This window comes from Muntiacus reevesi, chromosome 4, assembly GCF_963930625.1.
Source record: "Muntiacus reevesi chromosome 4, mMunRee1.1, whole genome shotgun sequence".
Lineage (NCBI taxonomy): Eukaryota > Metazoa > Chordata > Mammalia > Artiodactyla > Cervidae > Muntiacus > Muntiacus reevesi.
This window is the reverse complement of record NC_089252.1, coordinates 146,176,638-146,190,883: the sequence shown is the minus strand read 5'-3', so window position 1 is coordinate 146,190,883 and position 14,246 is coordinate 146,176,638. Positions and strand designations below refer to the sequence as shown.

Below are 14,246 nucleotides of genomic sequence, written 5' to 3'. Positions count from 1 at the left end.
ACAAAGGAACAGGCTTTCATGGAAGGCCCCGTCGGGAGGAGCCTCTCACAGAGCTGACAGGTGCGAGGATCAAAGAGCCTCCACCGAGGGTCTATTATGTATCGACACAGGGACCAATGTGGACCGTGGAGATTTCACTCTCACTTAGCTACGCTGGGGACATCAGCTCTGGTGTGAATCTCTCCCACTAAATCTGAGTTAAACCTTACACACACATACACACACACACACTCCCCAAGCCAGAGCCATCTGAGGCGACAAGCAAAAGGCAAGAAAGGAGGCGTTTCTGTATCATTGTTACTTTTATTCTTATCTCCTGTCAGACACAGACCAGGAAGGTGAGGCCAGGGAAGGAAACAGCGCAGACCCCGGGAAACTTGAAGGAGCTGAGGCCTGAAAGATTTGTGTCTGGGAGTGTTCTCTGCCCTCAGACATCCGAGAGAAAGCTCTGGGGCTGGGGGGCACAGGGGTGTTTTCCAGCAGACAGGTAAAATAGTGTCTGAGTTGTGACAGTGATTGGACTAAAGGGAACAGCAGGAGAGTGGTCTGGGGTGATCTGAGAAGAGCGGGGAATGAAGGCCAATGGCCAGATCCTGCCTGCAAACCCCAGGCTCCGTCTGCTTTTCCTCAGGCAGCCACAGGGGGACAGCAAAGTGCTTGTGTGCAATCCCAGGTGGGTCAGGGAGAGAGACGTGGAGCCTCTTGGAATAAGAGTCTGGGTCATCCTGACTCCCCTGGCAGGTAAAGCTGAGGCTGGGAGAACCACGATTCCTGGGGCTTCCTCAGGTGATACAGGAGCCACACCTGAGCCTGGGGATTGGTGCTGGAGACCAGGGACTTGCGTGTACCTCCCTAGCCCCCCATCATCTACAGTCCCCAGGAGAGGATCCTTTGGTTTGTCTTCCCCTTAGTGAGAGATCTCCCACCCACATCACAGATGGTCAGGCTCCTGGCTGCCTCCAGCTTTATCAAATCAACCTGTCCCTTCCTAGGCCCAGCCCCACCCTTGCCAAAAATGTGAGGGGCCAACAGGTTCCCCTCCTCCTCGGCAGCTTGTGGCACCTGCCCAGCTTCGGTTTCTCTGTTTCTCGTAATCCTGCATTCCTGGTCCCCGCCCTTCCTCCTTCCAAGATCCATTCAGGTGTCCCCAGGCTCCTCATGCTTCGGTGCAGGTGGAACAGAGGGGCCTCAGTCCTGGCTCTGTCACCAGCTCAGCAGGTCACCCTCTCAGGACCCAGAACAGGGGCCTCTGCAACATATTCTGCTTTGAGGGGGCCCTTAATGGCCCCCTCAATGTCACTTATGGCTGAGTGGAGTGCTTGCCTCCCCCTCCCCATGCTTTCAGAGTTCAGCCTCAGAAGAGCTTCTCACCCCAGTGTCCTATGAAGAGGAAGGCTTGGATCAGTGGATTCTGAGAAGTATGACCAAGGCCCAAGCTGAAAGTTACAGGGCAAGGGGTGGTGGAGATAACCCCTCTAGAACTAGAAATCAGAAGAGGAATCAAGGGGCCCTCAGAGGAGAGATGATAAAAAAAAGTCAGTGCAAATAAGTGTTCTGGTGCCTCTCCCTGTGGCATTCTGGCCACGGTCTTCCATTTTGCTGATAGAAAAACTGAGTCATAGTTAGCAAGAATCACTTGCTTAATACCATGAGCCCCTTGGCAATGAGGCACCAGAATCCTTCTTCCCAGCTTGTGTCTAGAAGTTGGAAACAATAGAGTACAAACTCCGGTGGTGGGAGCGGGGGAGCGGGGAGATGGAAGGCCAGGGGTGGTTCTCAGGACCACAAACTCCCCCGAGCTGTCATGGCCTGACCACTCAGCCTCATTGCAGCCGCCATCCAGCCTGTTAGCTGTAGGATCTTGGGTTAAGCCTCTCTGTCACCTCAGCTCTCCTCTGTGCCATGGGCATGTGCAGAATACTTCCTTTGCAGGATCGCTGTAACGGGTTTATTTAGACAGCACACAGGGAGCATCCCACCCATGCTCCCAGTTATCTGTTTCATATACCACCACCACCACCATCCATTCTTGATTCCCTCTCTCCTCACATCCAAGATGGAACAAAGCTTCAAATGCTTCTACAATATTTCTTACAAGTTGGAGATAGGAAGGATGGAGAGGGAGGGGTTGGGAATACATAGATAACATACCTAGTTACCCTTCCCAGGGGCAAAGAGAGCCACTGGCATGTGGGGAAAGAGGCAACCCTGGAGGGAGCAGTCAAGGAAGGATCCAGGTATCCACTCTAAACCTCCCTGACTCCACCCAGTAACTTTCCACTGGCTGAGTTAGCCACTAGCCAAGGCAGCTTGCACACTTCCCCCAGGCGTGGTCCCCTGGTCCACTCTCCAGCAGACCTGAAGGGGGCTGGTGACTGACGCACACACTCTGCCTGAGATCTCAGCTGCCTGGAGGCTGATAAGGAGACCCGATCCCATCACATGGGACCAGCCGGAGGGACTTGCCCTGGTTGTTAACATCAGCTGGATGGTTTCCAAATTGGAGAGATGGGGAGATAGGAGTGGAATGGTTTGGACCTCTGAACTGAGTGGTCAGAGAAGCTAGGAGTAGGGACATGGGCACTGCCAGTGGAAGCCTCAGGAGGCCCAGCAGGGGATAAGCCAGCAACTGGCAGTGGATGAAGGAGGTTTTGGAAGTAAGATGGGCAGAAAGGCCTTGGGGAAGGGCTGGAGGAAGGGCCCAATATCCTCCGGGGTCGGGGGTGCTGCTGGCTCAGCAGCTGGAATAAGTCTCCTTTTCCCAGAATACCCAGTCTTCCAGCGCCCAAGCCCTTACTCAGCCTCAGGCCTGTGAGAGCAGGCTGGGGATTTAAGAGAAGGCAGTGAGAGGACGTCGGTCTCAGTCCTGCCACATCTCCCAGGTGGATGCAGGTCTGGGAGGGTCAGCAATGCTGCAGAGCCCAGCTGGTTGGCTGCTTGCTCCCTTGGAATCTCAGAACAGGTCTCCCCTTAGAAGCAGGGTTCCCCTACACCCACCTCTTGCCCTAGCGGTGCTGTGTTGTGACCCAGGAGGGTAGACCAAGGCAAGCACAGATGGTACTGGCTTCCTGCCCCTCTCTTCTGCCCCAGGGCTCAAGTGCCTAAAACAAGCCCCTGGTCCAAGAGCTGAGAAAGGCTGGGCAGCCTGGGACAGCCGTACTGTTTACCCAGGACCCCTGCCTCTCCGCGGAGCACTCACATCTTGTCTCCCAGTTGTCCTCCCCACCACTCCCTTACAGAATGTCAAAGCCTAAACTGGAAGGAGGGAGAGAGGCAGGGTTTGGGCACAGGACAGTGTGCCCCAGGGTCCCATACTGTGGTTGGCCCTGGGAGGAATCACGGTGGGGTGGCAGGCTTTAGCTGGGCTTCCTGGGGCCTCTTTCCCACATCTGAAATCCTGCTGGACTTCTCCCATGCATCCCTTGGATCCTCAAACCAGAGAGGCCTCCAGCCTTGATGGTCCCAGTTGGGGAGAGATAACTGGGGGAAGGGGCGGCACAGGGGACAGTATGACCGGGTTCCACAGGGCCCCTGGCGGCATGGGGACAAGCTGCAGAGGGTGGGGCTGAGGACAGTGAGCGGGTTGGCTGAAGGCTGGGCTGGCAGCTAGCTTTATATCTCGGCTTGCAGGAGCACAGGGAGGGTCCGAGGACCAGCAAGGGGGCATTCTCTGAAGGAAGGAAGGGGTGGGAAGGGCTCCTCATTCCCGGTTGGTGCCAAAAAGCTGCAGGAAGAAGGTGAAGATATAGATGATGTCTAGGTAAATGTTGAGGGCTCCAAAAATATACTCTTCGGGGCTCAGCGAGTGGCGTCGGCTACCCATCAGCAACTGGGTGTCAAATGCCAGGAACTGAGGGAAAGAGGAAGAGAGAGAGAGAGGTCAGAAGGTCTGCTCGCTGTGACACTGACCACTGACCCACCCAGGCCCACCCCCGATATTGTTATTACCTGTGCCCTGGCTGCCCAGTGATCCTCCTGTGAACTTTCCCAGCACCTTCCATCCCTAATTTGACACCTATTTACTGAGCACCTACGATGTGCCAGGCACCGAGGTGGCAAAGAACGAGACAGACAAGATCCCCGATCTCGCAGAGCTCAGAGTCTAGTGGGTAAGTAATTGTTAGTATGATGAGTAACCAAAGAGAAACCCAAGTGCCACCAGGGACTGATAACAGGAACCTGACCTATGTGAGTGTGTCAGGTGTCAAGGAAGGCTTCCTGGAGGAGGGGACCTTCAAGTTGAAGCATAGTCTTCTTGCCATTCTCCTCACGGCCCTACTCTTAGAGGATGAATAAATGCTCCGTGTAAAAGCGAGCAGGGAACAGGCACTTGTTCAGTGCTTTACAGACATTACCTACTTCATCCTAATAACATCAGTATCCAGTAAGGATTCTACCTTTCCGAGAGGAAACCAAGGCCCAGAGATGTTCAGTACATAACCAAGGTTACATAGCTGGGAAGTGACAAAGCCAGGATCTGAACCCAAGCAGGCTGACTCCGGAGCCCCCTCCTAGAACCACTCTGCTCTGTGGTTTATGGGCAGTACCCAGGGTTACTGTGTCTTCTGCCAGGAATCAGGCTCCCCCGAGAGCCCCAGCAACCTGTTCAGAACTGCAGAAACCACGAGGAACACCATGCCAAGCCTGCTTTCTGTGTCTCACCACTCAGTGGTGGGCACTTATGGATGATTACCACATAACCTCGGAAATGCCGTAACTAGGGCTGATTGGGCAGGAGGAAGGTGGCCCAGGAGAAGTGAGTCTTTACCTGGGGCTTACAGGATGAGTAGGGGTTTGCTAAATGAAGCGGACCTGGGGAAGCCCTGGAGGTGAGGGTGGTGGTGTGAAGAATGAGGAATTCACCATGGGGAGAAGTGGGGCAAAGGGACAGAGAGAGGCCAGAGCCCAGGGGGCAGAGGCTCCAACAGGGAGCAGCTCCAGCCTGTGGGACATCAAAGCACATCACCCTGGAGGGCGGGGAGGTGGGGGTGACTGCAAGTATGGGCTTGAGAGTCAGACCGGCTTGATTTTCAGTCTCAGTTCTGCCACTCACTCGCTCTGGGACTCTGGGCCAGGCTATTCAGTCGCTCTGAGCCGTTGAGTCCAACTCGGCAGAAGGGAGATGAGTGTGCTCACCTCCTGAGGTGGTTGTGAGAGTGAGATAATGCGTGCGAGGCACCTGGCCAGATGCCTAACACCTGGTAAGCACTTAATGAATGGTGGCTATTAGTGTGGATTTACTGCTATTGTCTGCAGAAGGAGAGGTGCCCTCTTGAGAACATGCATACGCTGTGCTGAGACGCAGGTGTCTCCTGCCACTCATCAAGGAGGCAGAACTGTCGCCAGGGGAAGCTGGGTGGCTTTCACAGCAGGCAAACAGAAACACAGCCAGGGCTGAGGGGGCCGTGTTCAAGGCACAAGAACACAAGACTGGAGTCGGAACACCTAGGTTTGGGCTTTAATACCTCAGAGCCATCCCCCACTTGACCTCAGTGTTATCATCTGCAAAATGGGACGGTAATGATGACCACACCATGGTGTGGTTTTGAGGGTTGATGTCTGACAGTGTATGTGGCATCAACTTATTATTCTTTAGTGTCATTTCACTCCATTCTATCTACTCTGCTCCTTCTCTTTTCTATTTGGATTCCAAGGTAAGCTTCCTTGTGTAGGGAGAACAAGCAGGAGAGGGGCCGACTCAAATGCTCCAGGCTGCTCAGTGGTCACAACTGCCAGCACAAGTTAATAAACTGCCGATCTGGCTTTCCAATCATTGCTTGCTTGGTTGATTTCCCACAGCCTGGTCACCCCTGGGTGAGCTAATGAAATCCAATCTCTCAACCTAGAAGGCTTGAACCTGACCCTGTTGGAGGGGTGGGGGGGTGGGTGCTCTCCAAGGAGCCTCTTAGAATAGCCAGCTAGCTTTTCTCTTAGAGAAAAGTATTAGTCACTCAGTCGTGTCCTACGTTTTGTGACCCCATAGACTGTAGCCCACCAGTCTCCTCTATCCCATGGAATTCTCCAAGCAAGAATACTGGAGTAGGTTGCCACTCCCTTCTCTGGGGATTTTCCTGACCCAGGGATCAAACCTGGGTCTCTTGCGTTGTGGGCAGATTCTCTTTTCTCTTAGAGAAAAGAGGGATGAAATGGATCCTGTCCCTGCCTTTGGCACATGGCCATGGATGCTGATCTCTGTGGGTTATGTGGGAGAGTTTGCTCCAGATTTCCACTCCACAGCCCAGTACCACCCACCACTGCAACCTCATGCCTGTTGAGCCAGCTGAAGGGTTTCCATTCATTTATTCCCAACAATATTTACTGAGCATCTACTATGCTACAGGGAATTGCCTTCAGAGCACTGACCACCTAATGAGAGCAAAAGACATGATCAGAGATTACACTATGAGCATGGATGCACATAGGGGAGAGTAACTTGATAATCCCTCTGGGTGATGAGCACTGTTAACTAACATCTTGGCTGAGAGCAGGTACCTTGGTTATAGTTAGCACCTTAGCTGGCAGCCAAGATCTCAGTTGAGAGCTAACAACTCAGTTGCCCGCTGACACCTAAAATGACAGCAGGTGCTTGAGTTGTGAGCCAGCTGGATATAAGACCCTGCAGGAGGGGCACAGCAGTCAGGGGTAGGAACAGGATGGGGGTACTATTAACTTACATCTGAGCAGTCTTCACACACTAGTCCTTTATCTCACTTGCCCAGTTCACCCTAGGAGGTCGACAGTATTATCACTACTTTACATAGGAGGAAGGGAGGCTCAGAGCAGGTGAGTAACTTGCTGATGGTCACTTATCCAGCTGGAATCAGATTACCTGTCTCCTACATTCTGAAAGAGACGGTGAGGGTGGGGTGGGCTTGCAGGGAGGGAAGAGGCATGTGCAAATGGCAGAGAAGACAAAGGCAGACTTTCCTGGTTCACCCTACTGGTCAGGGCTGGACCTGGCCAGGGCCACCCCAGGCCACACAGTCGGCCTGACCCTGTGGCACCCAAGCTTGTGTCTGCTGCCCTCCGGAGGTGAGCTGGAGGGGCTCTGAGCCATGCCATGGAAAGGGCAGCTCAGAGCCACCAACGAACAGGCACTGGATACAAAAAGCTGGGGTTACAATGGGTTGAATCAGCATAAAAAATAATATGCGGACCGTGTCCATCCCACAGAAATGCCAGCAACACACCCAAAGCTGTTCAAGGCAGCATTGCTTCTAACAGAGAAACCCTGGAAACAACCCCAAACTCTATCAACTGAGGCAGAAATATCTCTGATAACATCAATTACAAGAAACGAACTGACAGAAAAATCCATATCACATGAGCCCTTTTACCTAACAAAAAACCTATGACATAGAAGCTACTTAGCATATATCTATAAAATGTATATAGAAAGGTCTGGAAGGAGAGACAATTAATCACAGCAGTTACCACTGGGAAGGAAGAGAAGAATATGGCCTGATGACATTTGCTTTATATATATTATTTAAGGCTTTAAAAAATGAAATATATGAATAAATGTATTCAATCCCTGGGTTTGAAAAATCCCCTGGAGAAGGGCATGGCAACCCACTTAGTATTCTTGCCTGCAGAATCCCAGGGACAGAGGCGCCTGGTGGGTTACAGTCCATGGGGTTGCAAAGAGTTGGGCATGATTGAGTGACTAAGCACACACGCACATACTATATAATAGAAAATTTTAAAAGAAGGGTTAAAGTAACACAAAAAAAGAGTTCATGAACCCTTTCATTTAATTCTCACCACAAGCCCCTGGGGCAGATATTGCATAATCATCTCTATCAGGGAACTGAGAAGACTGAGGCCCTGAGAATGTAAGTGCCTCACCCACTTCACACAGCTGACAGGACAGTCAATCCCATTCTCTTTCCACTGTGTGACATCACATTGGGGCGTGGTGTGTGTGTGTGTGTGTGTGTGTGTGTGTGTGTGTGTGTGTGTGTGTGTGTGTGTGTGTGTGTTAAAGGATGGAAGAGGTGGGAAGAAAAGTGTACCCAAAGTTCATGGCTAAGAGCCCACCGGGCTATCTGAGGGGATGCAGGGAGCGCTGGGCCCCACCTGCTCCCCACTTTCTGGGCTAAAGAGTGAGACTGGGCTCTGAGGATTCCAGAGAAAAGAGACTAACTGCCAGCTTTAAGCCCTTATACCCTCGGGTGGAATGCAGGACAGGGAGAGGGCAGCTGAGTGGAGACCTGCTTCAGTCCCATAGAACATACTTCTCTTGTCTTCAGTAACCTGGGTGTTAAAAGTTTAAACAGCACAGGGGATTTCCTTTGTGGTGCAGTGGCTAAGATTCTCAGTTCCCAAGGGAGGGAGCCCAGGTTCAATCCCTGGTCAGGAAACTAGATCCTATATGCTGCAACCAAGAGTTCACATGCTATACCTAAGACCCAGTGCAGCCGAAGAAATAAATAAATATTTAAATAAAAGAGTAGTTCTGTTTTTTTTTTTTTTTTTTAAAGTTTAAATAGCACAGATGATCTCTGCATGCTGCAGTCCTGGGAAGCACCTTCAGGTGGGCCACCACTACCAAACAAACAGGGTCTGACAGGGTCTGGACAAGAGGGGAGCAATGTGAGAAGGCAAATGAAGGGTGTACATGTAACAGAGCTCAAGAACATGGACTGGGGAGTCCCATAGAGCTCGGTTCAAAGCTTCCCTCTGACCCTGGGCAACTGACAGCTACTAACAGGTAATACTATTGTTCACTGATGACATGCCGGGCACTTTCTCAGTGCTTTGCATATATTTGATTCACTTACAAGTCACAAGCTATGAGGTGGGAACTATTATCTGAATTTTATGGATAAGGAAACAGAAGTACAGAGAGTGACATGACTCAATCTACACAGCTTAAATGTTGCAGAGAATGGATTTGAACCCAGCTACTCTGCTCCAAGGGTTTCCCAAGGAGCGATAGTGGTAAAGAGCCTGCCTGCCAACGTAAGAGACTTAAGAGACAAAGGTTCGAGCCCTGAGTTGGGAAGATCCCCTGGAGGAGGGCATGGCAACCCACTCCAGTATTCTAGCCTGGGAAATCCCATGAACAGAGGAGCCTGGCAGGCTATAGTCCATGAGGTCGCAAACAGTTGGACACGACTGAAGCAATTTAGTATGCACACACACACTGTGCTCCAAAATCTGAGCTCTGAACTACAAGGTTAACATGTACGATAAGAGTGAAAGCTCCCAGGGTAGCTGAGAAACTACCACATTCCAGGTGCTCGGCTGTTTTCTTTTGTCCATTCATATATTATCTTATTAAGCATTACCACAGCCTTGTGAAACAGTTAACATTAGCCCCATTTTAAAAACCAGGCACAGAGAAATCAAGTAATTTGCCCAAAGGTCACAGTGGTAAGAGGATGAGTGAGACCTTGACTGTGGTTTGGGTGGGATACCCGTGGTCACCTGGAGAGCTCCCAGGAAGGCCTCCTGCAAGCACCTCCCCCACTCAGGCCCATGTAGATGCGTCCTGCCCTGAGCCCTACTGGGACTCTTAATCACCCCTCCTTCAGTCCACAAGCCCTGGGGCAGGGGGCTTCCTTCACCTTCTCCGAGTCAGGGTGTTGGTTTGAAGGGCTTGGTTTGAGCAGGGCGTTGGTTTCTGAGGATTAGTGTCTCAGGAAGTGAGACTGAGGCGAGGCCCAGGAGCGGGGCACAAGTGTACTTTCCCCCTGAAGGAGCAATTACTGGTCAATCTACCCTCCTTCCTCTTGCCCTCTGAGGAATTCATTTGGCCTCCAGGGTTCAGAGGAGGTCTCAGGTGGGGTATCAGGGCTGCTGTGGTGGCAGAGGGCGGGCAGCCGAACAGAGAAGGTTCTCTCGCTGGATCCCTTAGGCTCACGGAAACTAGTGAGGCAAAGGAGTCGCCAAATTCTGAATAAAATAAAGTCTGAAAGAAAATCATATCCCTGCCTCAGGTCTGTGTAGCCACTTTTACTTTTCAAAATGTTTCTCTAACTGTGAAGAAGGCTGGGCATCTACCATAGCCCCTATGAGAAAAGCAGGGCAAGTGGTGGGATGAGGCAGACTGGGTCTCTTCCCTGAGCCCCTCAAAGACTGGGGAAGAGTCCCAGGACACATGGATTCCTGGTTGGACCTGGATGAAGAGACTGCCTGAAGCCCAGTCTATGGATGACAGAGGCTGAGAAGGCCTTTCTGGACCTTCCTGATGTGAGGGGACAGACCTCTCCAGGCCTCCATCTTTCCATCTGTGAAATGGAAAGGGAGACAGAATAGAAAGAGTGCTGAGCTGAGAATCAGAAAAAGGGGCATTTTATCCAGCCTGGCAGTCAACACTGCATGTGTGTGGTGTGTCTGTGTGTCTGTGGTGTGTGTGTTATATGTTGTGTAAGTGATGTGTGGTGTGTATGTGTGATGTGTGTATGGTGTGCATGTGTGTGTGGTGTGTGTGTGAGTGTGTGGTATGTGTATGTGTGTGTGGACTATATGTGGTGTGTGCATGTGTGGTGTGCATGTGGTATGTGTGGTGTATGTATATGTGTGATGTGTGTAAATGCATGTGTGTGTGGTGTGTATGTGTCTAGTGTATATATGTGATGTATGTAGGTGTGCATGTAGTACATGTGGTATAGATGTGTGATGTATATATGGCATGTGTGTGTGTGTGTGATGTATATATGGCATGTATGTGTGATGTGTGCAGGTGTGTATGTGGTATATATGGTGTATATGTGTGACATGTATATAGTGTGCATGAATGTGGTGTGCATATGTGTATGGTGTGTGAAGTGTGTAGGTGTGTATGTGGTATGTGTGGTGTACATGTGTGATGTGTGTAGGTGTGCATGTGTGTGTGGTGTGTATGTGTGTGGTGTGTATACGTGTGATCTATGTGTGTGATATGTGTAGGTATGTATGTGGTATGTGTGCTGTAAGTGTGTGATGTGTGTATGGTGTGCATGTGTGTGTTTGAGAGTGCGGTGTGTATATGTGAGTGGTGTGTGTCTGTGTGATGTATGTAGGTGTGTATGTAGGTGTGTATATGGTATATGTGGTGTATATGTGACATGTGTATGGTGTGTATGTGTGTGTGGTGTGTATATGTGGGGTGTGTGTGTTATGTGTGTAGGTATGTATGTGGTATCTGTGCTGTATGTGTGTGATGTATATGGTGTGTATGTGTGTGTGGTGTGTGTGTGTGCATGTGTGTGGTGTGTATGTGTGTGGTGTGTGTGTATGTGGTATATGTGGTATATATATGTGATGTGTGTATGGTGTGCATGTGTGTATTTGTGTGTGGTGTGTGTATATGTGAGTGGTGTGTGTGTGATGTGTGTAGGTCTGTATGTGGTATATGTGGTGTATATATGACATGTCTATGGTGTGCATGTGTGTGGTGTGTGTGTATGTGGTATATGTGGTGTATGTGTGTGATGTGTGTATGGTGTGCATGTGTGTATTTGTGAGTGTGTGGTGTGTGTATATGTGAGTGGTGTGTGTGTGATGTGTGTAGGTCTGTATGTGGTATATGTGGTGTATATATGACATGTCTATGGTGTGCATGTGTGTGGTGTGTGTGTACGTGATATATGTGGTGTATGTGTGTGACGTGTGTATGGCGTCCATGTGTGTGTGAGTGTGTGGTGTGTGTATATGTGAGTGGTGTGTGTGTGTGAGGTATATAGATGTGTATATGGTATACGTGATGTATGTGTGACATGTGTATGGTGTGTATGTGTGTGGTGTGTGTGTATGTGGTATATGTGGTGTATGTGTGTGACGTGTGTATGGCGTGCATGTGTGTGTGTGTGTGTGGTGTGTGTATATGTGAGTGGTGTGTGTGTGTGAAGTATATAGATGTGTATAAGGTATACGTGGTGTATGTGTGACGTGTGTATGGTATGTATGTGTGTGGTGTGCGTGTATATGGTATATGTGGTGTATGTGTGTGATGTGTGTATGGTGTGCATGTGTGTGTTTGTGAGTGTGTGGTATGTGTATGTGTGAGTGGTGTGTGTCTGTGAGGTGTGTAGGTGTGTATATGGTATATGTGGTGTATGTGTGTGACGTGTGTATGGTGTGCCTGTGTGTGTGTGAGTGTGTGGTGTGTGTATGTGTGAGTGGTGTGTGTCTGTGAGGTGTGTAGGTGTGTATATGGTATACGTGGTGTATGTGTGTGACGTGTGTATGGTGTGCCTGTGTGTGTTTGTGAGTGTGTGGTGTGTATATATGTGAGTGGTGTGTGTCTGTGAGGTATGTAGATGTGTATATGGTATATGTGGTGTATGTGTGTGATGTGTGTGTGGTGTATGTGTGTGATGTGTGTATGGTGTGCATGTGTGTGTTTGTGAGTGTGTGGTGTGTGTATGTGTGAGTGGTGTGTGTCTGTGAGGTGTGTAGGTGTGTATATGGTATATGTGGTGTATGTGTGTGGCGTGTGTATGGTGTGCCTGTGTGTGTGTGAGTGTGTGGTGTGTGTATGTGTGAGTGGTGTGTGTCTGTGAGGTATGTAGATGTGTATATGGTATATGTGGTGTATGTGTGTGGCGTGTGTATGGTGTGCCTGTGTGTGTGTGAGTGTGTGGTGTGTGTATATGTGAGTGGTGTGTGTCTGTGAGGTATGTAGATGTGTATATGGTATACGTGGTGTATGTGTGTGATGTGTGTATGGTGTGCCTGTGTGTGGTATGCAGGCGTGTGGCGTGTAAGTCTGCTTGTGCTCTCTCTGGGTCTCAGCACAGGAAGGTCCCTGCCAGCTCTGAGCACTCACGGTCTCAGTGCTCCGCCTTCCCGGGGACTGAGGACAGATGGCTATGAGTGCCCCCTCAATGGCCAGGAGTCAATACCCACAACTGGAGGCCCAACCCCTCTACAGAAAAAGCATCTTCCCATCCAAGCTTCACTCATCCAGACACCATCAGACCCTGACGCATCCTGTACTGACAACGCAAATGCTCCGGGCCACCCTGTCCTTGACTCTGGGACACTGCAGCGGCCTCCTAACTAATCTCCCAGCCTCTGTCCTACTCATGAATCTGGCTTCTCACTCATCTTCCTTAAAGCACAGGAACGAAAGTTGCCAGAGGTCTTGAAACTGGCCAGGTGGGACAGGCAGAAGGGAGTTCTCTTCCCATTGGGCCTGTCACCTAAAGTCCTATTCCTGGTTTCTCCCCAGGTATCAGGGTTGGCTTCATGATTTCAGGGACTGGGAGACTTCACTTCCCCAGAGAAGGACCAGTTCTGAGGTAGAGCACCTGCCCACAGTCATGCAGGTCCAGAGGTGCTGCCACAGCAGGAAGGCAGCTGTCCAGGCCCTGCGGGCTCGCTCCCTCTCTCTTTCTCCCTGCCTCAACTCTCCTGCTCTGTCCCAGACCCTGCCCCTTGCCTCTCACCACCCCAGCCCACCCACCATGCTCCCCTGCCTCGCTTTCCATCAGCTTCTACAAAAATGCACTCAAGGAGGGGGCAATAGAAGGGAGAGGAGGACGGGGCCACCCTGAGGCCAGAAACTTCCGACTGACTCACCACTTCCACTGGCATTTTGAGTGTGGTGCCCAGAGCGGGGTTACAGGGTAGGGCAACGGAGAAAAACCCAAGCCTCTCGAGAATGTGCCAAGGCTAGTCAGGGTGAGGCCTAGGAGGGGCCCGTCCCTGCCAGCAGGACCACGGCTCCCCATCTCCCCAATCTCAGCCTAGTCCAGCTGGGAGGCCCTGCTATCCAAGACAGCAATCTTTCAGGGGAGGGGCTGAAGTCTGTAGGAGAAAGCCCTTTGCTTCTCACAGCCCTTCCAAGGCCCAGGCTGGTGGGCCTGGGGTGGTTCTCACTGGGGGCTGGGCCCTCCTCTAACACTTCTCTTCTCCCTTTTCTCACACATCCTCCCCGAGGCAGCAAGAGGGGAAGGGATTGCTGAGGGAAACATCCTTGACTAGCTGCAGTGCTGGGAGTGCCCTTCACGGTGATGAGAATTTGTCAAAGGCTAGGGTAGGAGAAGGCAGGATGGACAGACAGAGAGACCAGGGATGCTGGGCACCTGTTCTGGGGATAGGTTGGACCACAGATTCCAAAGGACAGAAGTGATGCTGGAAGCAGGATCAGATTGAGGTCAAGGACCTTCCGAGTTGAGGTTAATGGAAAGGCACAGGAACCTTAGTTCTTATGGGGCTGGGCCTCTGTGGGCCTCCATCCACATGAAACTGAGGGGGAGGGAGCGGAATGAGTCCAGAGGCCCCTCCTCAACCCTCCCCACACCATGGGATGG

At 51.0% G+C, this 14,246-nt stretch overlaps 1 protein-coding gene across 1 annotated transcript in view; it reads right to left on the bottom strand.

The window, feature by feature from the left end:
* Positions 1-302: 302 nt before the first annotated feature.
* The window catches only part of FAIM2 (Fas apoptotic inhibitory molecule 2), a 35,444-nt gene continuing 21,500 nt past the window's right edge, over positions 303-14,246 (bottom strand). Inside the window, exon 12 of the mRNA XM_065932119.1 lies at positions 303-3,850. Within this exon, the coding sequence (XP_065788191.1) occupies positions 3,701-3,850 (150 nt within the window). The 3' untranslated portion in view covers positions 303-3,700. The remainder of the gene's footprint in view (positions 3,851-14,246) is intronic.